The 27793-nt window shown below is 38.9% G+C and overlaps 1 protein-coding gene across 2 annotated transcripts in view; it reads right to left on the minus strand.

Moving 5' to 3' along the window:
* Positions 1 to 27793, minus strand: part of sfmbt2 (Scm like with four mbt domains 2) — a 196876-nt gene that overhangs the window by 84639 nt on the left and 84444 nt on the right. For both annotated transcript variants that reach the window (XM_048553832.2, XM_048553833.2), the window contains exon 8: positions 19677 to 19774. In XM_048553832.2, the coding sequence (XP_048409789.1) occupies positions 19677 to 19774 (98 nt within the window). The remainder of the gene's footprint in view (positions 1 to 19676; positions 19775 to 27793) is intronic.

Consider the following 27793-nt stretch of genomic DNA (forward strand, 5'->3'; position numbering starts at 1 on the left):
GATCATAATATGGTAGGGTTCAGTCAGCAGTTTGAAAGAGAGAAGGCAAAATCGGATGTAATGGTGTTACAGTTAAATAAAGGTAATTACAGGGGCATGAGAGAGGAATTGACGTAAATCAACTGGAAGCAGAGCCGAGCGGGGAGGACAGTAGAGCAACAATGGCAGGAGTTTCTGGGTGTAATTGAGGACACAGTACAGAAGTTCATCCCAAAGAAAGATTATCCGGGGTGGGATTAGACGCCATGGCTGACAAAGGAAGTCAGGAAATATATCAAAGAAAAAGAGATCGCCTTTAAAGTCGCCAAGAGCACTGGGAAATCAGAAGATTGAGAAGGCTACAAAAACAAACAGAGGATAACAAAGAGAGCAATAAGGAAGGAGAGGATCAAATATGGAGGTAGGCTAGCTAGTAATATTAGAAATGATAGTAAAAACTTCTTTCAATACATAAGAAACAAACGAGAGGCAAAAGTAGATACTGGGCCGCTCCAAATTGATGCTGGAAGGCTAGTGATTGGAGATAAGGAAATAGCTGAAGAACTTAATAAGTACTTTGAGTCAGTCTTCACAGTGGAAGACATGAGTGGTATGCCAACAATTAGGGAGAGTCAGGGTGCAGAGTGGAGTATGGTAGGCATTACAAAAGACAAAGTGCTAGAAAAGCTAAAAGATCTAAAAATTGATAAATCTCCTGGCCCCGATGGGCTACGTCCTAGGGTTCTGAGGGAGGCATGGGCTATTTTCTAAATGGTGAGAAAATTTGTAAAGCAGAAGTATAAGGGGATCTGGAAGTGTCGGTCCAGGATTCTCTAAAGTTTAACTTGCAGGTTGAGTCCATGTTTAAGAAAGCGAATGTAATGTTGTTGTTTATCTCAAGATGGTTGGAATATAAAAGCAGGCATCTGCTTCTGAGGTTTTATAAAGGTCTAGTTAGGCCCTGTTTAGAATACTGTGTCCATTTTGGGCCCCACACCTCAGGAAGGACATACTAGACCTGGAGCGTGTCCAGCGGAGATTCACACGGACAATCCCTAGAATGGTAGGTTTAATGTATGATGAACGGCTAAGGATCCTGGGATTGTACTCATTAGAGTTTAGAAGGTTGAGGGGAGATCTAATAGAAACTTACAAGATAATGTATGGCTCAGAAGGGGCGGACGCTAGGAAGTTGTTTCCGTTAGGCGGGGAGACTCGGACCCGTGGGCACAGACTTAAAATTAGAGGGGCTAAATTTAAAACTGAACTGAGACGACATTCCTTCAGCCAGACAATGGTGGGCCTGTGGAATTCATTGTCACGGAGTGCAGTAGAGGCCGGGACGTTGGGTGCCTTCAAGGCAGAGATCGACAAGTTCTTGATCTCACAAGGAATCAAGGGCTACAGGGAGAGTGCAGGGAAGTGGTGCTGAAATGCCAATCAGCCATGATTTAAATGGCGGAGTGGACTTGATGGGCCGAATGGCCTTACTTCCACTCCTATGTCTTATGGTCTTATGGACGGAGATGGGCATACTTTACTGCAATTTCTTGCTTACCTTTAGGTCCAAACGAACTTCATCTAGACACCATTGCTAGAATTTGCTTAGGGTCAGCAGTGGATTCTTCCATTGTCTCAGCATCCATGAACTAGCAGATCATCCAGTATTTATAGCTTCTACCGTGGGAAGATCACTAACTACCTCATGCTGTTTGCATCAATACTCTTCTGGAATCATGGACATGCCAAAAATGAGCACAAACATCAGTGTCTCCCAAACAGCAATCAGAAAGTAGTTAGAAAACTTTTGCATTCATCCAGCTTGACTTGCCTGGCACCATCCTTCACCAAATGGGCAGTGAAAATGTGTCCCTTTGCAAGTTGTGGCAAAATGATTGCCTAAGAACCTCATTGAGATTATCTTGATTAAAATATACTCTTGCCTTTTCAAAAATTGTTTCACTTTGACAATACTGTTCATCTGTTCTGTAGGGTCTTCATTTTCATCTATACTCTGTCCTTTTTCAACTCATACACCTTGTCTTTCAGGATGACCATGAGAGCAGCTGGTACTGAATTGACCTTGCATGTTCTTCTACTCCGAGATGATATTATATCTGAAACCTGCACACACATTAGTGGAATCTGGATTTTGTTTTACAGGCAAAGGGGTTCTGTGCTATATATTGAGGGTTATCAGTCCAAGATTTAGGCTTGCTCCAGCTGAGATGAACAGCTTTTGTCTGCCTTCTACGATATGAAACTCCAAATCTAGTCACTTTTGGAGTAATCTGTTCACATGGCAAGAGTATGGTGCCAACATATAGACTCAGCCTTACTTCCAAGGGCTTCATTTTTGGATTACTATGCTGAATCACTTCACACTGGTCTGTGAAAGTCGTGATGTTCCATGACACACCTAAATTTGACACAATGTTGGCCTGATGTTCTCTGGCTGCAGTAATCAGTTACAAACCATTTAGCACGTATCAATCCGGCTGAACAACCTGTTGTGTGGTGCAGTTATTTATCAGAATATTCAGCTGATATCTCTCCAGTGACCACTTTATTGTTGATATTACCCCAATGACTTCCTTGTTGTACTTCCTTCTAGCTATACACTTTTGCGCAGTATTCCTCGGGCTAGCAAGATCTTCTTTCTTTTCCTTTGGCCAATGAGTAATCGTTAATACAAGTCACATTTAAACCACCAATTCTGCTCTCCATCTCACATGAGTTCCAGGTTTGACAACTGCCCCCCAAGCTTCTAAAGAACTATGGCTTAGTCCTGCACAAACACCAACAGCTTATCCAGATCAGACATAAAAACAAGGTCAGGAAGCTGCTAGGTATTCTGTGTGGCTCAATTCCAGCTTTCATATTTTTAAAAAACCATTAGACTTAAATAAGGAATAAGACGAAAAATGAAATGCCACCTATTGCTCTGCATCGGTATAGCCACTACATTCAAGCAGGGCAACATAATCCTCAGCAGATAACAAAGTGTGAAGCTGGATGAACACAGCAGGCCAAGCAGCATCTCAGGAGCACAAAAGCTGACATTTCGGGCCTAGACCCTTTGTGAGCTTGATCAGAAGTTCTGCTGGTCAATTATATATCCATCCTATTCTACAACATCAGTATAATATGGTTTCAGTACTTACAATGCCAATTTACCAGGTTACTTTAACAACACTTCCACTGCACAGTCTAGCACTAAGAAAGAAGCAGCACAAATCTAGACAGATTTGTACATATAGGCCAGGATTTTCATCTTTGTGGTGAGAAATAAACAAGAATTGTGTGATTAACAGACCATTGAGCCAGAGCTATCAATCAAGCAATGTGTTCCCTGGATGCGGCCGTTTCAGCAGACTAATGCATGTCTAGACTGTCAGCCAAGAATTCAAAATGAGGAACAATGCTTGTTTGCATAATCTAAAAAGAGGTATCAAACGCTTGAACTTCTTACTGTTAGTTTAAAGAATCTGATTGCTACTTTTATAAGATTGTCATATAAGAGTACAGAGAATAGAAAGTTCTAAATGAATGACTTTTTGTTTTAAAATAGATTTTTCACACAGTCTTTTGTTACAATCAGATTCTGTATAGTTGCTGTAGAATAAGGGGTACAGAAGTGCTATCACTTGCCATCCCTAAGAAGAGATTCCCTTTTGCAGGCAAAAGTCCATGACAGGAGGAAAGATGAATTCTGCAAATGTATATGGTTGCTATTAAGCCGGCCAGGTCAAGACTGGTGGCTCAGAATCTTAACAACTCTGTACTCTTATTCCTCCCTGCTAAAACTTGGGATCCACTTCTGGATTCCAAGTGCACCTATGTGCCAATTTTTCATTTCCAAAGAATCTCTGATCCAATGAAAATCCAGCATGGTGCCATCCTCCATTGTCACTGGGTCAGTATCCCAGGATTCCTACATTATCATGAAGCACCAGCATCATGGTGATAGCAGTGGTTTAAGAAGACATCCAACATCAACACATTCAAAGTGATTCTCTGAATAACCACAACTTTATCAATGCTGTTCATAAGCCAAGAAGAAAAACAACTCAGTGGAATAGATGGAAATGCCTTTACTTTTAAATAATAAATATCAATCTAATTGGTAGAATCAACGATTATTCCAATATATTTTTTCCACAAACCGTGACATTGTTTAGTTCAACCTCTTACCCATTTAATAAATGAATGTAAACAAAAAATTAATGTTGATGTAGAGACAAACATAAAATAGCAATTTTTGAGTCAGGTTTTGAAATATTGCATGAACAAAACTAATGCAATGCTTTGTCAATTAATACCTACAGGAACAAAAAAAATTCAGGACTGCAGTACCTGCCAAAATTATAAGCTTTGGGTGTTTTTGGTTCAATTGAAACCAAATTGTTCAGTAACATTGCCATATTAGACATGGTATGTAAAAAAAAATCATGTACTTGACGAGTGATAGAATGATGGCCCTCATATTGAAAAACCATTCAATACTTAAATGCAAGTTTCATAAAATAATCCCAACCATGGACTTTCAGGTTTGCTTTCTAACTTGCCTTTCAGTCTAAACAAACAGTTTTTAAAAAGAGTTATATTGTTATCTACCTATGGTACAATCCATACGGTTAACATGTTGAGGTTTATTTTTAAGACTTATGTACGTCTTAAGCAAATCAGACTGATAATGAAAAAACACTTAGAAAGGCCAATGTTGTCCATTTAGCATCTTAGGTGCCTACTTTTTAAGATCACAATCAATTTGGACAAAATGTAAGAAATGGCCTACCCCGAAAGTGACAAAAATAGCTTTTAATTAATGGTGTTCTAGAAGTGACATGATTTGAAGAGTTCTAATTGTCTCATTTAAACCAACGATTTACATTCATTGTTAGTTCATTAATTATCCTTTTGCCCTCTAGATTATAGCAACCGATACATTTCTAAACCCTTTGTTATGGGTGAAACCTTTCACAAACTCATGTCACATGCAACACTAGTCTAACTCCAGAAGTATTAAACACATAATAAAGTATTATAAAAGGTTTTGTGGAGTCTAATAATTTGCTTATATCATTAGACAACACAGTATTAAGTTCTTGCCAGCACCTTTTAGGAGAGTGTGGGAACACGGAGATACCACCAAATTTCAACAGTGTGACGTTACATTTAATTTGAAACTCAGTTTCCTGTTTGGTAGCTAGCCAGACTGTCAAACTCCTTGATGGATAGGCCAGAGGTTAATGGCTACAGTTGAGAACTTCTGATTGTGATTTTGCAGTGGTAGAGGCAGATGTCAGCCAAACACCAAAAGATTCCACTGAGGGGCATCAGGTGAGTTGTCCTCTTAGCCCTTAAGCAGTGTCAATAAAAAAAACCTGCTTGCTGAATCATACTGCAGCTATTTTAGTATCATTGCCCATCCCGAGGTTTCCACATGGGTGGCATAATTTCAAATTGCTGCCGAAGATCAAAGACAAAGTCTCACTTAATTGTAAGTTATTGACCAGCTTTTCGAGATCAGGCCACTCCAATTTTAGTCATAATTAAAACAGGAACAGCCATCCAATATTGGGCTAAGGTCAGGTGTCACAAATCCAGTGATCATCCCTCCCCTGACTCCTTCACCACTTCTCATTTTTTCCAATGATTTCTTCACAATGGGTTCTTTATGTACTTAAGATTACATAAAACTTACTTTGTTTTTCCCTCTAGCAAACTTAGCTATCTTATAAGTCATTTAGAAATAGACAACAAAAAATGTACAGTCAATGGTAGAATTGTGAACAGCACTGATGTACAAAGGGATCTTGGGGGTCAAGTCCACAACTCCCTGAAAGTGGTCACACAAATTGATAGAGTGGTAAAGAAGGTATATGACATGCTTGCCTTTATTGGTCAAGGAATTGAATACACGTGGCAGGACATCATGTTGCAGCTTTATAAGACTTTGGTTATTATATTGAATTCTGGTCAACACATTACAGGAAGGACTTGGGAGGTTCTACAGAGGGTGATGAAGAGGTTTACCAGGGTTAGAAAGTTTAAGCGCAGGTTGTTTTCTCTGGAGTGGGAGAGGCTGAGGGGAGACAAGAAGGAAGTCTATAAAATTATAAGATGCATAGATACGGTTGACGGTCAGAAGTTATTTCCCACAACTGAAATTGTCTAATACTCTGGGTAATACATTTCAAGGTGATAGAGGGCAAGTTCAAAGGAGTTGTGAGGGACAAGTTTTTTTTTGTAAACATAGCACATTCCAGACTCCTACCACTCTAATCAGGGGTGATGGTGGTGGTGGAGGCAGATTGGACAGGGGCATTTAAGGGACTTTTAGATAAACACATAAATATGGAAGGATATGGGCCAAGGGATAGAAGGGATTAATGTGACGCCATGTTTGGCCCAACATCATGGGCCGAAGGGCCCGTTCCTGTGCTGTATCATTCTAAATAGTCCTGATCATATTTGATTTATGTTCCGTTTGCATGAAGGCTAGAAAAGTTTCCTTGTCTGTTAGTCATGTTGCCAAAAATTAGTTATGGCGTTATAAGTGCTTTACAATTATGATTAACTGTGATTCAGAATGTATGAATCTGAAAACTTTTCATCGGAGATCTTACAAAGATAACTCTATGTAATTTTGCTGTCTTGGAACTTAAACACATGGCATCATCTAACCACATTTTACATTTCAGAATAATCCTGAGAGTAACACTTTTACCCATTTTAATCTGTTTTAATGAAGTAAATATGGATGGTCTGCACAGCATCCCAGGCCAAATTTAGACAAAGAACAGGAAGTCAGCCTGATTTTATTCACATGGTAAGGTGGAAGGCTTCCTCACAGAAATCGAAGTTTGTGATGTCTCACGTACATTATCCTGAAATCAGTTATTGCAGTAGCGCGTTCCAAAAATTTTCTCTGGTTTCTTATTTTAAGTAGGGAAGAAGGGAGAAGTGAGCATAGAAGGACAATAACAATTAATGTAAGGCAAAGCAACAGGTTAGCAGGCGATGAGGAAGCTTCAACTCCATTGAAAATGAGGGAAAATATTAAAGGGAAGGAGGACTCAAGAGCTTTTAATAATGGGAGTAATAGGACCCAAAAAGGTGCAAAAACTGGTATAAGGGCACTTTATCTGAATGCTCAGAGCATTCAAAACAAGATGGATGAGTTGACAGTGCCAATCATAGCAAATGGTTATGATTTAATGGCCATTACAGAGACATGGTTACAGGATAGTCACGACAAGGAGTTAAATATCCAGGGGTATCAATCTGTCTGGAAGGACAGACAGGAAGGTAAGGGAGGTGGTGTTGCTCTGATTTTTAAGGATGATATCAGGGCAGTAGTAAGAGATGATTATAGGTTCTACTGAACAAAACGTTGAATCCATTTGGGTGGTAATTAGGAATAGCAGGGAGAAGAAGTCACTGATAGGTGTGATCTATAGGCCACCAAATAATGACAATCGTGGTGGAGTGGGCAATAAACATAGAAATAGCTAATGCATGTAAAAATGGCGCAGCAATTATCATGGGGGATTTTAATCGACATATCAATTGGTCAAACCAGGTCAGTCATGGCAGCCTTGAGGAAGGGTTCATAGAATCCATCTGCAATAATTTCCTTGAATAATAATTTATGGAACCTACGAGGAAACAAACTATGCTTGATCTAGTCCTGTGTAAGAAGGCAGGAATAATGAATTATCTCACAGTTAGGGATCCTCTCAGAAGGAGTGATCACAGTATGATCGAATTTAAAATACAGATGGAGGGTGAGAAGATTAAATCCAGTACCCACGTACTGTGCTTAAACAAAGGAGGCTATGAAGGACTGAGGGAGGAGTTAGCTCAGGTAGAATGGGAGCAAAAGCTTTATGGTGGATCAATTGAGGAACAGTGGAGGACTTTCAAAACAATTTTTCTCAGTGCTCAGCAGAAGTATATTCCAGTGATGAGGAAGCACCGCAGAAAAGAGAGAGCCAGACATGGACGTCTAAAGAAATAAAGGAAAGTATCATACTGAAAAAAAAACACATACAAAAAAGCAAAGAGTAGTGGAAAACTAGTAGACTGGGAAATCTTTAAAGGCCAACAGAAAGTCACAAAAAAGTTATAAAGAAAAGTAAGATAGATTATGAAAGTAAACTAGCTCAGAACATAAAATACAGGCAGCGAACGTTTCTATAAATATGTAAATCGTAAAAGAGTGTCAAAGGTAAACATTGGTCCTTTAGGTGATGAGAAGGCCAATTTAATAACTGGGAATGAGGAAATAGCTGAGACATTAAACAGTTATTTTGTGTCGGTCTTCGCCGTGGAAGACACAAATAACATGTCGAAAACTAATGGCAAGAAGGTTATAGCAGGTGAGGACCTAGAAACTATGACCACTAAGGAGGCAGCGCTGGGCAAGCTAATAGGGCTACAGGTAGACAAGTCTCCTGGCCCTGATTAAATGCACCCCAGGGTACCAAAAGAGGTGATAGGGGAAATAGCAAATGCACTCGTAACTATTTAACAAAATTCACTGGACTCTGGGGTGGGTCCCGCAGATTGGAAAACAGCCAATGTGACACCACTGTTTAAAAAAGGAAGTAGACAAAAAGCAAGTAACTATAGGCCAGTTAGCTTAACTTTGGTAGTGGGGAAAATGCTTGAATCTATCATTAAGGAAGAAATAGCAAGACATCTGGATGTAAATTGTCCCATTGGGAACACCCAGCATGAGTTCATGAAGCGTAGGTCATGTTTAACTACTTTGGTGAAATTCTTTGACGACATTACTTGCATGGTGGACAATGGGGAACCTGTGGATGTGGTGCCTCTGGATTTCCAGAGGGCATTTGACAAGGTGCCACACCAAAGGCTGCTGCATAAGATAAATTTGCACGGTATTACAGGTAATGTATTAGCATGGATAGAGGATTGATTGACCAGTAGAAAGCAAAGAGTTGGGGTAAGTGATAGCAAAGTATGGAATTAGATGAACATATCAGGCCAAGCAGCATCTTAGGAGCACAAAAGCTGACGTTTTGAGGCTAAACCCTTCATCAGAAAAGGGGTACGGGGAGAGGGTGCTGAAATAAATAGGGAGAGTGGGGAAGGCGGATTGAAGGTGGATAGAGGAGGAGAGGTGGAGAGGACAAGAGAGTTGATGTGGGAGAGAGAGATCCACTGAGGTTGGTCCAGAGGGAGGAGAGCAACTTCTTCAGGTTAGGCATTCCTGGAAGAGGCTTCGTAAGGGTAAGTGGGTGTTTTTTTGGTTAGCAGTCATTGGCTAGTGGTGTGCCTCAGGGATCAGTGTTGGGACCGCAATTGTTTACAATTTACAGAGAGGATTTGGAATTGTGGACTAAGTGTGGTATGTCAAAATTTCCAGCTGACTAAGATGAGTGGTAGAGCAAAGTGTGCAGAAGACACAAAGTCTGCAGAGGTATATAGCTTGTCTAAGTGAGTGGGCAAAGGTCTGGCAGATGGAGTACAATGTTGATAAGTGTGAGTTCATCCATTTTGGTAGGAATAACAGTAAAATGGACTATGTTTTAAATAGTGAAAAATTATAGCACGCTGCTGTGCAAAGGGACTTAGGTGTCCTTGTGCATGAATCGCTACAAGTAGTTGCAGCAGGTAACTAAAAAGGTAAATGGAATTTTGTCTGCCATTGCTCAAGGCATAGTGTTTAAAAACAGGGAGGCTATGCTGCAGCTGTGTAGGGTCCTGGTGAGGCCACACCTGGAGTATTGTGTGCTGGACGGGGTGCAGAGGAGATTCACTCGGTTGATCCCAGAGTTGAGAGGGTTGGATTATGAGGAGAGACTGAGTAGACTGGGATTATACCTCCTGGAATTCAGAAGAATGAGGGGAGATCTTAGACAAACATATAAGATTATGAAGGGAATAGATAAGGTGGAAGCAGGGAGGTTGTTTCCGTTAGCAGGTGAAACTAGGACTAGAGGGCATCGCCTCAAAATAAGAGGATGCAGATGTAGGACTGAGATCAGGAGGAACTTCTTCACCAAAGGGTTGTGAATCTGTGGAATTCCCTGCCCAGTGAAGTGGTTGAAACTACCTCGTTGAATGTTTTTAAGGCAAAGCTTGACAGATTTTTCAACAGTAAAGGAATTAAGGGTTATGGTGAGTGGGCGGCTAAGTGGAGTTGAGTCTCAAAAAGATCAGCCGTGATCTTACTAAATGGTGGGGCAGACTCGAGGGGCAAGATGGCCCACTCTTGCTCCTAGTTCTTATGTTCCAATGTTATTAGATGCTTTAATAACACAGGGACTCTTGAATTTTTCTATCGTGTTTTGTTAATTTGGCACATTGTATCAGGCAAAACTATAGTGTTTTGTTGGAGTGGAGTTGCTGGAATTGTATGTTACTGATTCATGGAGAAGGTTCTCTATTTTGCAATACCCAAGTAGAATTTGCCAGATGTGTGAAATGTTGTTAATTGCTTGTCAAAAATATGGTCCAATTTTCCAAATATCCTTCTCAAAGGTCTATTCAAAACTGACTAATGTCAGTACCTCTAGGAATTCTTTGTTTCATCAGTTTAGCTAAGAACAGTTGAGCTGTCATGCCTGACAAATCTGTTAGAATTCTTTAAGAAAGTAATGAGCAAGTTAAACAAAGGAGAGTCAGTAGACATGATCAATTTGGATTTATCAGAAAGCTTTTTACAAGCAGCCAGACAACAGCCCCCGGGGCAAGGTATGAGAGCGAATAGAGGATTGGCTGACTGTCAGAGGGCAGAGAATAGGGATAAAGGGGTGTTTTTCAAGGTGGCAGCCGGTGACAAATGAAAGTTCTGAATGGGTGCATGTTGGGATCACAACTATTCACGTTATACATTAAAGGATCTGGACGAAGAAACTGACAGCATTGTTGCTATGTTTACAGATGACACAAAGATAGGTGCAGCGACAAGTAGAGTTGAGAAGGCAGGGAAGCTGCAGAAAGAGTTGAACAGGCTAGGAGAACATCTGATCAAGGGGAGTTTGGAGCTCTATGTGCAGCACATGAACTGCATGACTTTTATCAATCCTCTGTTATCCAATCAAAAATCTCAAGTTAGTTAAACATAGAGATAACAAGGTGTAGAGCTGGACAAACACAGCAGGCCAAGCAGCATCAGAAGAGCAGGAAAACTGATGTTTCGGGCCTAGACTCTTCTTCAGAAAAGGGTCAGCTTTCTTGCTTGGCCTGATGTGTTCGCCAGCTCTACACCTTGTTATCTCACATTCTCCAGCATCTGCAGTTCCTGCTATCTTAGTTAAACATAATTTGCCTTTAACAGTACTATGCTGGCTTTATTTAACTAACCACCCTTAGCCAAGTTATATTAATTTTGTACTGCATTATCATATGGAAAAGGTTCCCCATCTCGAGAGTTTAAACTAAACAAGGGTGTTTAAAGTTTGAGAGAAGATTTGTAGCTTGAGTTACGGATGAAGTTGTAGACATGTTCACCGAGCTGATGGGTTTGGTTGCACATGTCTCGTCACCCTGCTAGGTGACATCGTCAGAGTGCCTTCAGTGAAGCTTGCTGTTTACATGCTTCGGTTTGTTGGGGCGTTTGATACTACACCTGGTGTTGTTCCTCAGTGGTTTGTACATATGTCTAATTCAATGTGTTTGTTGATGCAATTCCAGTTAGAATACCAGGCCTCCAGGAATTCCCTGGCTGTCTCTGTTTGGATTGTGTGATTATGGATGTGTTCTGCAACTGAGAACTATGCAAAGCAGAACAGCAGCACCTATACGGAGGCTTCAAAAGGAATGGATATTCCAAACACACAATCCGCCATTACCTCTGAGACAGACCACAACAGAAAGACATAACACAACCAGACTCACTAATCATTCAACCATGCATCAAGGACATTTCAGAGATGACCACAAGCCTACTCAGACCCCTAGGTATCAGGGTAGCCCACAAACCAACAACCACCCTATGACAGCTATTGACAAATGTAAAGGATCCCACACCCAAAACCAGCAAAACTTGTGTAATATACAATATACCGTGCAAGGATTGTGAGAAACAGTACATAGGCCAAACTCAAAGAAAACTGATAACATGGATACACAAATACCAACTAGCCACCAAGAGACACGACCAATTCTCACTTGTCTCGTTACACATGGATAAAGAGTCACACAGATTTGACTGGGCCAACACATGCATAATCACAAAAGTGACGCCAAAAAATTCCTGGAAGTCTGGTATCCTAACCGGAACCTCCATTAACAAACACATTGAATTAGACCCCGTGTACAAACCACTGAGAAACAGAACCTGAAGTGGTATCAAACGCCCCAACAAACTGAGGCATGTAATCAACAAAAGGGACAGAACACCAATGCTTCATTGGAGGTGCACTGACGACGTTACCTAGCAGGGCGACAAAACTTTTGCAACCAAACCCACCGGCTCAGCCAGCATGCCTACAACTTAAATACGGGTGTGACATTTGCAATTTTGCAGTCATCTGACACTATTCCAGAGTCTATAATTATGGTCAGTGCCTCCATTTCTATTTCTGCCTCAATTTCTATTCCTACTTTCCACAGTACACTTGGATACAATATTAATCAGGAAATAGAAATAATCTTATAATCTGTAATTAGACAACTAAGGTAGATTTGTTTTTCAGTGCTTTGGGTTCGATCTGAAACATGGAGCTAAAGTGAATCTCTTCACCAATCTGGCGTAATGGCTACACCATAGTTGTTGCATACAGCTTACAAACATTTCATTTATCTTTGCAGTTATTACAGGGATCATATCATGGACATAGATTATACTACACAATCCTAAATCTGTTTCGATTTTGATTTTCATTAACTTGGTGCAGAGACTGAAAAAACTCTCAGTTGTTAAATTTTTACAGAGATAGTAGGAATTGCCAATGCTAGAAAATCTGAGATAACAAGGTGTAGAGCTGGATGAACACAGCATGCCAAGGTTTCTCAACCCAAAAATGAAAAATCAATTCCAAAGAACACACAGGAGAGTAACCAAAAAGTTTAACTTCCCCACAGTTGATCTGCAATTTAAGCTATAATTGAATCTGCATGAAAAAATTCCATTTGATTTTGCAATAAACTATCTCAAAATATATTTAACTGCGAGGTGAAAACTGAATGAGCATAATACACTTAATTTAGAATTAAGTTTTGATTTAAACGGAATTTTCCTCTATCAAGGCCTTAAAGTGGCCTGTAAGTAATTAATTTGAACTTGCACTGAAGTCTACACTGATTCTTTTTCCCTTAAACAACTCTACATTTCTCCACAAAAGTTTGAGTACAAAATGTCAAAATAAATACACGTGCAATTTAATATTTTTCATGTTTTCAATTTAAACATGTCTAAGGATTGATACTTTTCTAACAAATTTCTGCACTTTTTGATGGGCTGAAGATTTATGCAAAATTACAGAAAAAAACTGATAAAACGTGTGCTTTGTACAAAACTCAAGAAGATGCAAAACAAATTGATTGATAATACAAGTACTGAATGTAAATATCTATAAGTAGCTAGCTAGGTGACTTGAAAAACGAACATTCTGGCAATGAAAGCATGAAGAAACAAAGAAACCTACAGCACAGGAACAGAGATAATGGGAACTGCAGATGCTGGAGAATCCAAGATAATAAAATCTGAGGCTGGATGAACACAGCAGGCCAAGCAGCATCTCAGGAGCACAAAAGCTGACGTTTCGGGCCTAGACCCTTCATCAGAGAGGGGGATGGGGTGAGGGTTCTGGAATAAATAGGGAGAGAGGGGGAGGCGGACCGAAGATGGAGAGAAAAGAAGATAGGTGGAGAGAGTATAGGTGGGGAGGTAGGGAGGGGATAGGTTAGTCCAGGGAAGACGCCCCGGCCCTCCAAGCCTGTGCCGATCAAGATCCTCTGTCTAACCTGTCATCTATTTTCTAACGGTCTGTGTCCATTTGCTCCTTGCCCATCCATGTACCTGTTCAAATATATCTTAAAAGACGCTAACGTGTCTGCGTCTACCACCTCCGCTGGTAACGCGTTCCAGGCACCCTCCACCCTCTGCGTAAAGAACTTTCCACACATAAGTTATGGATTAATTAGGATTCATAAAGTGTTTACATAAAAACATCCAAATAGAGCAGAATGTGTGTGGTTATTGCAAATTGATAAACAAAATAGTATTCACCTTTTTGCATCCACATCTGTAGCAATCATTTGTTAACGATGGGGTGTTCAGCATCATTGTTAATATTTTTTCCAGCATCCCACTTGCAATTACGCCAAAAACAAAATCGAAACCAAAACTGGCAGAATGCCAATCTAAAAGGGCAGTTGGGCAAGCTGAATAAATTTTCTGCAAAGGCCTCTTGTTATTACTCATTCATAGATATGTAAGGCAATAAAAATCCATTCAGAACACAACTGCTGCAATGGTGTTCTTACTCCAATCACCTCTACAACATTTACGGCACATTTTCAGAAGAGTTACAGTCTTTCTCACATATTAAGCACATATAATAAATTTCTTGGAAACTTATCGTCACATGGTTGGCAACTTTTATTTATTGCTATCAAAAATATGTCATAATTAGCAACCCTGTACAGATATAAAACATCACCACAGTACAACACAGGCACCACAATACAGGAGGGCTGTTTCTTCGTAAAGTAATTTTCATTTAAGCTTTTCAATAATATTAATGCTAGTATGTTCTACATATTAATTAAGATGTTAAGAAACCAAAAAAAAATTGTTAAAAATAGAAGTACAAGATTAAACTGCTAATGAATCAATCAACACTTGGTTCATTATGTCCCCAGAAGTCCGCCCACACACAGCACCCATAATTGATTTGTGCAGTTGCCTGAAATACAATCCCAGCTGTCCATTATTGGGCATCTTTTGGTGCTACTGATTCAATAACATTTTTATGTTGTGGCTTTATCTGCACCTGATCAAAGAATACCACAGTAGCTGATCAAGTGCTTATTCCCACAAGCCCACATGTACAAACACATTAGGTTAGCTTTTAAAGCATTTTTAAAATTTCAATAAATATTAGAGCTCACCAATTAGCCAAAACAAGGAAAAAAAAAGTTGGATTTTTCAGTTAATTTCATCAAGAACAGTTCTAAAGTAGGATCACTGGACCTGAAACATTAAGTCTGATTTCTCTCCACAGATGCTGCCAAACGTGCTGAGGTTTTTCTGCAATTTCTGTTTTTGATCATAAGACATTTGTTACCAACTCATCAAAAACTGGGTAAACCCTCATAGCTAAGAAATAATAGCAGATAGTCAAGAGTTCTGACATCTTGACCGTACGCATTTGGTACTGCAATGCTCATAACATTGGAATTAAGGCAAGTACAATACTAATAGAAAAACCAGTTCTATTTCGGAAGAAAGAAGAATAACAAAAAAAAGATAATATTTTGAGGAATGTCTTAATTTTGCAAATATCCTGGAAGGTAAGAAAGCATAGATAATGGCAATGCCTCTGCAAAGTAAAAGAAATCCTGCAGCTTTAAAATTATTACATTCTTCACAATGAAGAGAATTTCTAAAAACCTTCACATGGTGATTGGTTTCCTGATGAGAGCGGTTATTTTTATCCCATGTTAAAAGTTTGAACATTGAAATGATGAAATTAAAATGCATTGTGTAATGTTTGACAGAATGATAAGACAATTAATATTCTATTTCCTGTCAATTAAAGTTGCAATCCATTACAGAAACAGTTCTAAACAGTCTCTTAGGCGTCTCTCTATTAGTAAAGTGAATTATGGACGTTTTCCAGGTTAACCTTAAACATGTTCTTGGGAAATTGACTGCTAAAAATGAGGAAATTACATTTATAATTATATTTGATGTTTTTCATACACTCTTTTGGCTGCTGGGAAAAAAAAATACAAACTCAATTTAACTCCAACACTAACAGTTATAGAAGGTACCACTCGGGTGGAGATGGTAGTTGGTATTGGAACAAACCCAACCCACAAGTGGCCATTGTCAGCACACAGGATTACTTTTTTTAAAAAGAAAGCGTGGGATGAGGAAGACAATCTTTCCACATCTACCATATCAAGTCCCTTAAGAATCTTACATGTTTCAATAAGGTTGATTCTCATTCTTCAAACTGCGAATAAGTCAAGGCCGAACCTACTCTACGTCCCCTTATAAAAGGGTTTTCCATATCTGGTATAAGCCTAGTGAACATTTTGTAGAATGCCTTCAATGCTACAATATATTTCCTTAAACTGTTCATTGTGGTCCTTGGTGCATTTTCTCTAGTGATAGTTATTGCATTTATTTCCTCTCCTCCTTTAGCTCGTTCATTAGTAAATAAGTTCTGCAATACAATTGGTTCTTCTATAGTGAAGACTGATGCAAAGTATTTATTCAATTTCTCTGCTATTTCTTGATTCTCCATTATTATTTTCCAAGCTTCATTCTCTAAGGGCTGATGTTCACTTGGGTTTCTCTTTACCTTTGTATATATTTAAAATTATTCATTTTTAGACAATTTGTTCTGGTTTTTAAAACTTTCCCAATTATCCGTCTTAAACTGATCTTTACAACAGTGTATGTTTTGTACTTTCAAGTTGATGCCATCCTTAACTTCCCTGGTTAACCAAGAAAGTTCCCATCCTAACATTTAGCTTAAGTGAGACTCCAGATCCACAACTACGTGGCCAAGACTTAACTATTCTCCAAAATAGCCAAGCAAACCACACAGTTGCATTAATAAAGATGATCAATAAATACTGGCCTTGACACCAATGCCCACATTCCACAAATGAATTAGAAACGCACTCCTGTAAAGCAGCTCAACATATTTTCTTACATTACGTAATATAAACAATTTTGTTGTTGGGCAGGTTTAAACTATAACAGATGTTCCTCTGTGCACTTGAACATTTGTCTAATTTATTTGAGTATTTAGCTGGCTGTACTAATGCAGGTCCATCATGCTTTGAATCATCTTCAAATATGACCTCGCTGCAACACCTTAAATCTGTATGGCTTTGAGTTTAACTACAGCCTTAACTAATTGGAATTCTTATCAAAGAACCATTTGTCAAGGTCAACCACATCCTACAGTTTTCCAAAGTCCACTTTAGTTTTCACATTCTACTGCTGAGTGAGGAAAGCCACTTGCCCTTGTGATTTCCTACCCCTTTCACAATGGTCTGTCTGGCAGGAACAAACTACATACGGCTGCAGTCACCAAACCAAAGAATCTATCTCCTGCATGCCAAAAAGGTAGTAGATTGCAGTCATGTAAATAAGGCTTGCTTATTAAGACTGGCAGAGCAACTCAGCCACCGGTGCAGGCATTGTTGTATCGATGCCAGCCTCAAGCCCAGATAAATGGGGAGGGAACAATCAAAATATAAGTTACAGGAAGTGCAATGGACTGCTATGTGATTATAAAGAATCTCTGAAACTGAACAGAAGACTTGCCAACTATTGAGACACTGCTCTTGGGTAGAAACTTGGGCAACATCAAGAATAACATAATGTTGACTGAACACTAATGAGATGCAGATGCTGAACTGGATAAGTGGAGTAACAAAAAAGGTAAAATCAGGAACCCATCAGAGGGCCAGTGAAGATCACGGGAGCTTCAAAGAAAGAAGCCTGAAACAGATTTCAATAATAAAGTCATCCATCATAGACAGAGAAAGGCACATGATGGGGTGACCGATGGAAATGGAACTGGCAGGAAGGAAAGCTGGGAGGCCTAAACCCAAATTGAAAAATGCAGCAGCAACAGACTAAACACAAAGGACTGGAAGAGGATTGTGCTAACTGATAAGACAATACACACAAAGGTGACAGGCCAGCATCATACCATCCCTAAGCGAAACGAATGATGCAAAGAAAAATAGGAAGTTTAGATTTGACCAGGTCTCAATGTAACTGATCACATCAGATTGCCATTCTATTTGGACATTGTACCCAGTGCCACCCGTACAGCCTATCTCCAACAAAACCTGCTACCACTTTAAAATGGAAATAGTGGCTTCTTGGTTAGAAAGTTGAGAGTTGAAGCTTTACTTGAGACTTGATTAAATAATTTAATCTGGCACCATCAGAGGAATCAGTTTTCAGGTGAAAAGCTAAACCAAAGCCTGGTGGCACTCTGTTCCCCTCACCTGATGATACTAATCAAAGTTAACATTTCAGGCTAAAGGTTACGCGCTTGAAATATTAACTGTTTCTCCCCATAGAAGTTGTTGCGTGTCCAGGTGAGTAAGTCTTTCTGTTCTTATTTCAGATTTGCAACATTGGCAATGCTTTGCTTTCAAACTTTTAAGACTGTTATTAAAGATCCTACTTCCTAATTCAGAGCAGATAAATTATCAATGAGCCACTGTCAGCATTTATTTCTCAAACTACACTGAAATATACAAATTAACTGATAAATTTTGTAATGTTCAAATTCATGCTATTTTCTACAATTCAACAATAGTATTGTTTCAAAAGAACACAGTTGGCTGCAAAATGTTTTACCTTCAGACTGTGAACACTGCACAAATTCACATTTTCATATTTACTGTCACCCTTTTCAAATGTGTACATCACAGGAATCAGTTTTCACTCTCCATGTACCTGTCAATGCTAACTGATCCAACGATGACTGCCACTGCCTCTCATTTTCTTCCCTCGTTCGATATCATCCCTGATAATATATTCATTGATCTCTCTTAGCCTAAAACTTTTATGGCATTTACTGATCTATTCAGGTTTTCATTTCATGCATGGATGTAAAGCAGAGCAACATTGGAGAAAGTAGATGGAAGTATTTCAATGGATGAGGTGTTGCAGCACCATATAGTACTTACTAATTGTACTTGTGATGCTCCAACCAGTCTACTAGTGGATAAAGTGGAATGGAAAATTGGTCACAGTATTATCAAGAACAGAACTCAACCGCAGCAGCATTTTTCTATCCCACATTACTTAAGTCTTGTTATTTTGCGGCTGAAAAGTGAGAATTGTCTTCACACAGAATCCACACCACAAAAATAGAACATTTTAGCAGCTGGTTTATGCCAGCATTTATACATCAAATAAATCTGACTCATGTTTCCAATATTCCTGCCAATATAAAAAGAAAAATAAACTATCCATATATTCTTCAATCTGCACATGGTGCCTTTTAAGCAGAAGCTGGTTATGGCAGGCCCGAAGTGATTATCAGCCACAAAGCTGCCTGAAAAAGTTTTAAACTTCTATAGAAGAGAAAACACCTGAATGCATAAATTCCAACAGGTTAAAACAGCTGTTTAAATTTAAAACCTGACCCAAACATAGCAATTTTTGTGGAAAGAACACACAGGTGTCTGATGTCCAGCACTGATTAGGCAAAATGACAGCAATTAATTAGTTTACAAGGTATTTGAATTCACCCTCTCTTATCTGGTAGGCATGTTCATTGTTTTTCTCTGGAGGCATATTCAACACTATCTGGTTTTCTGCACATTATAGTGTGGTGTTTAAGCTGAAACCCAAAATGTCACCTGGCACTAAAATGATAGTTTATTTTATTTAATTATATTGGAAAATTATATAATATTCAATAGATTTTGAAATTTTAAACTGCGAATCCAAGCGCATTAGTTGACTTTCTGCAAATCTAGAAGATGAAATTAATGATTACCTTAAACACCTCTAGTGGCAATGGGAATTTTTCAGCTTCAGAGAGAGCCTGTTCAAGGACATCCTTCCATTCAGTGTCACTTTTAAGGGCCTGGATTTCTGCAAAGGAGCACACAAAGAGAACTTACATTAACAAGCCACTATAGTCTCCAAGGTTTTTAAGCAATTATAGATATTTACGTGAATTCATTGTTGCTAAATCCATCAGTTGTGTTTTTAAGTGCCGTTCCCGACTGACACCCTTTTAAACTAATACGGATTTCCAAACCTGGACTGAAACTTTAAACTTTAAAATCCAAGATAGATAAATTTCACTACAACACAAGTTAACTTGCATTTGGGCTTATTGAGGTTGAGGTTTTACTTACAAAAATGAATCTCAAGTTACACATAATGCCAATTAAGGACAGTGCAATTCACGATTCAGTGACAAGAAAAAAGTAGGTTTATGTTAAATAGTATAACAAAGTCAGATCTCATTATGAAATATCAATTCCAATTTAATTTATTACTTTTTAAAAAATGCAGCACATTTCTAAACTTCAAAGTTATATTTAAAATGGAGTAACTAGGGGTTCACAAATAGGAAATAATGTCACCATCTATAATAGTTTTAAAGTTTTGCACTCGAATAGCAGTTCTAAGGTTTACGATTGCCTACAGAGGAAAATAAATTGACGTTTCCAAATTTACTGTAACTAATATATAGAATTTCACTTTAATAACCTACAATCAATCCAAGTGCAAAATGAATATTTAATAAATTGGAAGAGGACCCTACATTTAAGAAAAATGCAGTCAATTAAAATGCAAAATGAATATCAGCTCAATTTTGTGCGATGTCTTATGTTCAAGTCTTTTTACAAATCTATGCAATGGATTTTATTGGTGCTCCTCTCCCTTCATTCCTGACATTTTGGTCATGAGGGAATGTACATCTAGCAGAGTGATAAAATTAAGTAAAATGCCCAATGCTATTACACATCTAGTTTTCAAGACACAGAGGTAGGATAAAACTTCCAGCTCAGAGGTGTAAAAATAGCACTCAGCTGGTTACCAGCCAAAGCAGAGGCCGAAAGAGCTCCAGCACTGTTAGCATTGGCAGAAGCAGTGGCCATAGCTGATACTGTAGTGAGGCAGAGGAGGCATGTCATGCTATCTTTCAGCTCAATTGATGAACCAGGGGTTTCTGAACTTGAAAGTAGAATGGGGGTATGAGAGACAAAAGAAAACTGGAGAAAATTCCCCAATGGCTCCAAGCTGACTGGTATGGAGAGAAAATTTTTCCTGCCACCAGCTCAGAGTAAAACCCACTGGTTGGATCCTTGTCATTGGCCTCTGCTGGTAAAGTCTTAGTGGTGGTGGAAAGAGAACCTTAATTGCCCACTTTGGAGCTTTAGTTAACCCACTGGACAGGGCTGTTGAGGACCACAAGTTCCAATCCCATGTATGTTGTCCCATTGTCCAGGGACCTGAAGCAACCTTGCTATGATGTTATGGAGCTGCACCTCGCTGAGCACAAATGGCAGAATAAGAACATGCTACAGTGTGACACACAAGAACAATGCACTGGAAGATACTCTGAGAGCATATGGACATGAGCATGTAAAGAAGATAATCAGTGTTCAATTAACACCACACAAGAACACAGAGCCTACTGTAATTACCAGGTACAGCAGTTTTTAGTACTAATGTACAATAAGCTTTATTTCTTTGAAGTCTAAGCCTGAAGATAGTGTTGGTAAAGTCAAAAACTTCAACCAGTCTGTCTTGAATGCAAACTCAATGCAGCATCAAACCGCATGACAAAAGAATGTGTACGTGAAGATAAAAACAGAAATTGAGGTTATTTGCAAAACCTTCGCAAAACCCTCCTTAAACTAAAAATTTAATTGTTACTAACATCCATCATTTCAATCATTATAACTTACAACTATACATTAAGAAACTACTTCATTAACGAGTACATTTTCTGTAGCATCATGAAGCATGATTAACACTTTTGAAATTAGTTGCAAAATCATTATAAACATAAAAAAGTAAAAATATTACTCATAGTATCTAATATGCAAAACTCTTCAAAATAAATTTAAAAATTTCATTTTCAGTTTTTGTTTTCAATTGAAACTTTTTGAGTGAGATTCAAAAATGTTTTCCATTGCTTCTGGTATAACTATTTTTTGAAACTATACGTGTTATTCTCTAACTTCCACAACACATCCATAAATGAAAATTAAAAATGCCAAAGCACTGTACAGCTAATCGAGTACTTTTAAAATGTCATCACCACTGTAACGTTAGGAATAGATAGTCAGTTATCTGGATTGCTGTTTTGTGATGCAGAGTAACACCAATAGCATTCAATTCCTCACTGGCTGAGGGTACCATGAAGGACTGATTCTCTTTCTTAAGCTCTCCTCTCCCTGAGGTACCATGACTCTGAGGTTGATGATGAGAAGAAATGTAGCAGCCAATTTGCACACCGTGAGCTCCAACAAACTGCAAGGTAATAATGAGTAGGTAATTTGTTTTTACAACGTTAAGAGTTACACTTTGGCCAAGATGTCAAATTAATCCTGGTCTTATTTGAAAATCTGCCACTGGACCTTTTACATCCATCCAGAGTAGGCAAATTGAGTATCTGCTCAACATCTCATTTGAAAGACACCCCCAACAATGTAGAGATAGTAAAACTGCTGATGCTGGAGTCAGGGATAACAGACCGTGGAATTGGAGGGACACAGCAGGCCAGGAAGCATCGGAAGAGTAGGAAAGTTGATGTTTTGGGTCAGAACCCAAGAATGTCAATGTATAGTTGTTAAGTTATTATATTGATTGAAATGAGTGATATTAGTAAAAGCAAAATGCCCGCCGTGTTCCTCCATCCCGAGACTGTGTTATTCCCAACAGCATAGGGCTCCCTCAGTACTGGAGTTCATGTAATGTAGATACATCTACAGTGCTGTTAGGAAAAGGAGACTACACGCAGAACCATCCTCAACCTGGGCTAGAATATCTCAAAAACAGAGTATCAAGTTGCACAGTAAAAGGTGTTATCCTGTCTGCTCTCTTATGCTTTGGAGCCCACAAAATGGTTCTAAATTTGAAGTGCACTATTCAATAGTAACCTGATGATGATGATCTATGAATCTCATTAGGAGTTAGTTGGAACAAAATTATGTTCACCAGGATGAATAAAAACAAATAATCAACAAGTGTAAATAACAGAGAGGCTGTTGTAACATTAAACTACAAAAATTAAATTCAACACAACATTCTATAAGGACAATATTCACACTTCTTTGGAGTCACAAGGGACTTCCTTTGAAAACTTTATTTTGCTCAATCCTGACATGCTGCACTTTTTTTTTTAGGCAGACTGGTACTCATTCATATGTATAATTGGAGTTCAAAAATTCATGAGAAACATGACAATTATTTGTTTCAAAATGCAAATGTCATCAGTCACAGCCAATTTACTGAATAAAATCTAGTGGGATTGGTTTTACAGGGCCCCAAACACCATTGTTTAAAGGTGCATAATTTTGGCATTCAGATCACTGTAACCTGCATGTCATTTTTGATTGTCGCAGGTTTTTTTTTGAGCTTAGAGTTTACTTGTTGCTGATTTCAGTTTAGCTCACACATAAACTGTAAGGCCTCAACTTTAAGATGTCATGTCTGCTGGAACAACAGCAACAGTTGGAAAACAGCAATTAGGCAGAGTTCTCATGGATGGGGTGATACATTCCTAGACTGCATAGCCCACAAACACGTTTCCTGGATATACAAGGAGTTTGTGTTCCTTTTTTGGTGACTGAAGCACTTATTTGTGTGTCCAGATGCAACAAGACCATCGGCTGGCTCATCAGATTGTCATGCTTTGCCTATGAACAGTATTCTCATTTTTTTTTGTCTCAGAATCTTTTCAAGATGTTGCAAGGGAAGCTGCATGAAACAAGTCCACAGGTGCTCCTGAGATGCTGCTCGGCCTGCTGTGTTCATTCAGCCCCACACTTTGTTATCACTATTATCCTGTCTGCTACAGTCACCTATTGCATCTTTCCTTCTGACACTAAAAGTCAGAATGAGAGATGTCTAAGACCTCTGGAGCATGGCTCATTTTCATCCTGCCTTCACGTTGCTATCATCAAGATGAGCTATCATATTAAAAGGGGCAACCTGGAGACTCCATTATGAAGATGGAGAATTGAGGAAGTCAATCAAGTTATTTCATATGACATGTTTACATTCTTTTCTCATTTATAGCTCCATTATTTAAATGTTGCATTATTCAAACAACAAAGAAGCAAAACAGCAAACAGATGATTTTATGGTTAGAAAATAGTCAATTCATGAAAATTACTCAGATTTAAAGCAACAGAGGGGTTGTCAAACATACTTGAAAGAATTTCAATCATTAATGTAACAGAATAGAATAGACATCACCTTAAAAACATAAATAACTATACAGCTTGTACAAGCTTCAAGTAGTTCATATTTACACAGTTAAGAAAGTGTTTTAGTACTTAGAATTACAATATAGTAATCAGTTCACAACTGAACTCCTTGCAAAACCAAAAATCTCCTTTAGGCTTCCACTGACACACCCTTTCAAGTCATTCATCTCTCAATTTCTATCGAAATTATTAACATACTACAATAAATAGAAACAACATATTTCAATCTGATTCAGGAAACTCTCTGCTGATTGGAGTCATACATAGCACAATGGAAGATAGTGGTGATTGTTGATCTCTGCAAAGGTCCTCAGAAGAATATCCTGTGGTCAATCACCTTCAGCTGCATCAATGTTCTACCCTCCATGATAAGGTCAGAAGTGGGGATGTTCACTGATGATTGCTTGATGTACAGCATCATTCATGCCATCTCAGACAATGAACCAGTCCATGTCCAAATGCAGTAAGATTAGTAATATCCACGCTTAGGCTGACAAGCAGCAAGTAGCATTCATGCCACAGTGTTAGGCAATGACCATCTTCAACAGAGAAAATCTCTCTATCACCACTTAACATTCCAAACCTTCACTCAAGAACTGAACTGGACTAGCCACATAAATACAGTAACCACGATTAGACACAAGGAATTCTTCAGGTGAATAACTCAGTTTCTAAATCCTTAAAGCCTGTCAATTTATTTCTCCCCAGTGGGTCATAGGTAGCTGAGGGGTGACCTTATAAAAGTTTATAAAATCATCTGGGGCATAGGCAAGGCGAATAGCAATGGTCTTTTCCCAAAGGCATGGGAGTTCAAAATTAAGGTACATTTCTTTAAGGCGAGATTGGAGGCATTTTAAAGGGACCTGAGGGGCAATCTTTTTCACAGAGGATGGCTCATATGCAGAATAAAGTGTCACAGGAAGTGATAGATGCATAGACAGTTACAATATTTAAAACACATCTGGACAGGTACACGAATAGGAAGGGTTCAAGGGGATATGTGCCAAATGCAGGCAAGTGGGACTAGTTTAGTTTGGTAAACTAGGTCAGCATGGACAAGTTTGACCGAAGGGTCTGTTTCCATGCTGCACAACTCTATGATTATCTACAAGGTTCAAGTCAGCAATGTGATGGAATACTCTCACTCAGCTGGATGAGTGCAGTTCCAACAACACTTAATAAGCTTGACACCACCCAGGACAACACAGACTATGTGATTCCAAAATTCACAAACATCCAGTCCCTCTACAAACATAGCATGTAAGTGTGCCGTCTACAAAGCTACATGGCAAAATTTGACAAAGGCTGCTTACACAGCATGTTCCTCTTAAGAACTTTAACTGATCTTTTAATGCAAGACCATCCTTTACCTTCTCACTGCTGTTAAACTTCATGGTGCTGTGAAGTCAACGAGCACTCCACATTTCCCTCACCATACAGAACTCCTGCCTTACCCACCACATCCAGTTTGCCCCCAGAGGTCTGGTAAAGTTCATCCCAAGTGTAAAAACTTACTATAATTTCACGTGAGTGGGAATGAAAGGCACAAATATCAAATTAAAATAAGTCTATATTATCATATACAGGGGAGGCAGTGGTCTAGTGGTATTACCGTTGGTCTGTTAATCTAAAGACCCAGGTAATGTTCTGAAGACTTGAGTTCGAATCCCACGACAGAAGATGGTGGAATTTGAATTCGATAAATATCTTGAATTAAGGGTCTAATGATGACCATGAATCCATTGCTGATTGTCAGAAAAACCCATCTGGTTCACTAATGTCCTTTAGGGAAGGAAACTGCCATCCTTAACTGGTCTGGTCTACATATGAATCAAAACCCACAGCAATGTGGTTGACTCATAATTGCCCTCTGAGCAATTAGAGATGGGCAGGAAATGCTGGCCTAGCCAGCAACGCCCTCATCCCCAGACTGAATAGAGAAAAAAAGACAAAATATGTATTGGGATTCACTCATTTTAGAATCATATGTAATGTGCTTATTTTAAGACACTGATTTTACATTACATACAATAAATAACTAAATATAAATAACTCAAGTTACTGGAATTTGAAAAGCTGTTTTAGCACTGAGGTTTTGCTGCATTAAAGGCTACGCAATTGCAGGCAAGAAAGATTGATGTTTTCATACCCTCATCGGTCAGAGGCTGCAGGTAGAGTGGCAAATCTGTAAAAGCAACTTTGTTATTAATGTAAACATCACAATTTATAACGGTGAAAGTTAACACAAAAGTGTACCCACTGGAAATTTGCAGATCCAAGAATGGTAATAATCAGAAATGAAAAATGAATATCTGAAGATGTCTCCCAGACAAATTGTTACAGAGATCGTAGGAACTGCTGATGCTGGAGAATCTGAGATAACATGCTGTGAAGCTGGATGAGGGTCTTGACCCAAAACGTCAGCTTTCCTGCTCCTCTGATGCTGCTTGGCCTGCTGTGTTCATCCAGCTTCACAATGTATTCTCTCAGACAAATGTTCAGTTTATACCTGGCAAAAAGCACATTAAAGGAATAGACTATTTACACTGGGATGTAACAATTTTTTCAATCAATTCTTAAGTTGACACCTCCTATGCAAGCTATTAGTTTATAAGAAACAAATTTAAAGCTTAATCAGCTTTTCTCAGAATTCATCAGCTGGGAGTTTCTGTGCACTGCTGACATATTTGCCTAAGCCGCTACTGCACTCGGACCTTGGAGGTCTACGCAACCAGAAAAAAAAATGAAAAGGAAGGCTGGCTCTTTGAAACAAATTGAGGGATGATTCAAGGTTCAGAAAACACATTGATCAGCTTCCTTAAATTGAACAATCTAAGTTTCTTCTAGCACCTGATGCTTTCCACCTCAGATTTAAGATATTCAAAACAACAAACTAATCTAATCTGTTTAACACGAATCAATTCGCTGCTATAACAATGTATTATCCCCCAAAACTGCATTCACTGTTAACTTTCTTAACCTGTCATATAGCGCAGAAACAGATCCTTCGGTCCAACTTGTTAACGCTGACTAAAACTGAACTAGCCCCGTTTGCCTCCTTTTGGCTCATAGCCCTCTCTCTATCCTATTTCTGTACCTGTTCAAACGTCTTTTAAATGTTGTAACTGTACTTGTCTTGACCAGCTCATTCCAGATATGCACCATCTCTGAGTGAAGAAGTTGCCACTCAGGTCCCTTTTAAGCCCTTCCCCTCCTATGTTAAAGCTATGCCCTCGAATTTTGGACTCTCCCGACCTGGGGATAAGACCTTGGCTATTCACCATATCAATGCCCCTCATAACTTTATAAACCTCTACGAGATCTCCATTCAGCCTCCTAAGCACCAGACAAAGAAGTCCCAGCCTATCCAGCCTCTCCTTATAGCTCAAACCCTGCTGTTTTGATAACATCCTTGCAAATCTTCACTGCACACTTTCCAGTTTATTAACATCCTTCCTATAGCAGGGCAAACAGAATTATGTACAGTATTCCAAAAGTGGCCTTACCAGTGTCACGCATAGCCATAAGCCACTGAGTATATTCAATGTTCTGACTGATGAAGGCAAGCATGCTAAGTGCCTTCTTCATTACCCTGCCTACCTGTGATGCCACTCTCAAGGAACAATGTATCTGCATCCCTAAGTCTTTCTGTTCAACA

This window comes from Stegostoma tigrinum, chromosome 25, assembly GCF_030684315.1.
Source record: "Stegostoma tigrinum isolate sSteTig4 chromosome 25, sSteTig4.hap1, whole genome shotgun sequence".
In the NCBI taxonomy this organism is placed as follows: Eukaryota; Metazoa; Chordata; class Chondrichthyes; order Orectolobiformes; family Stegostomatidae; genus Stegostoma; species Stegostoma tigrinum.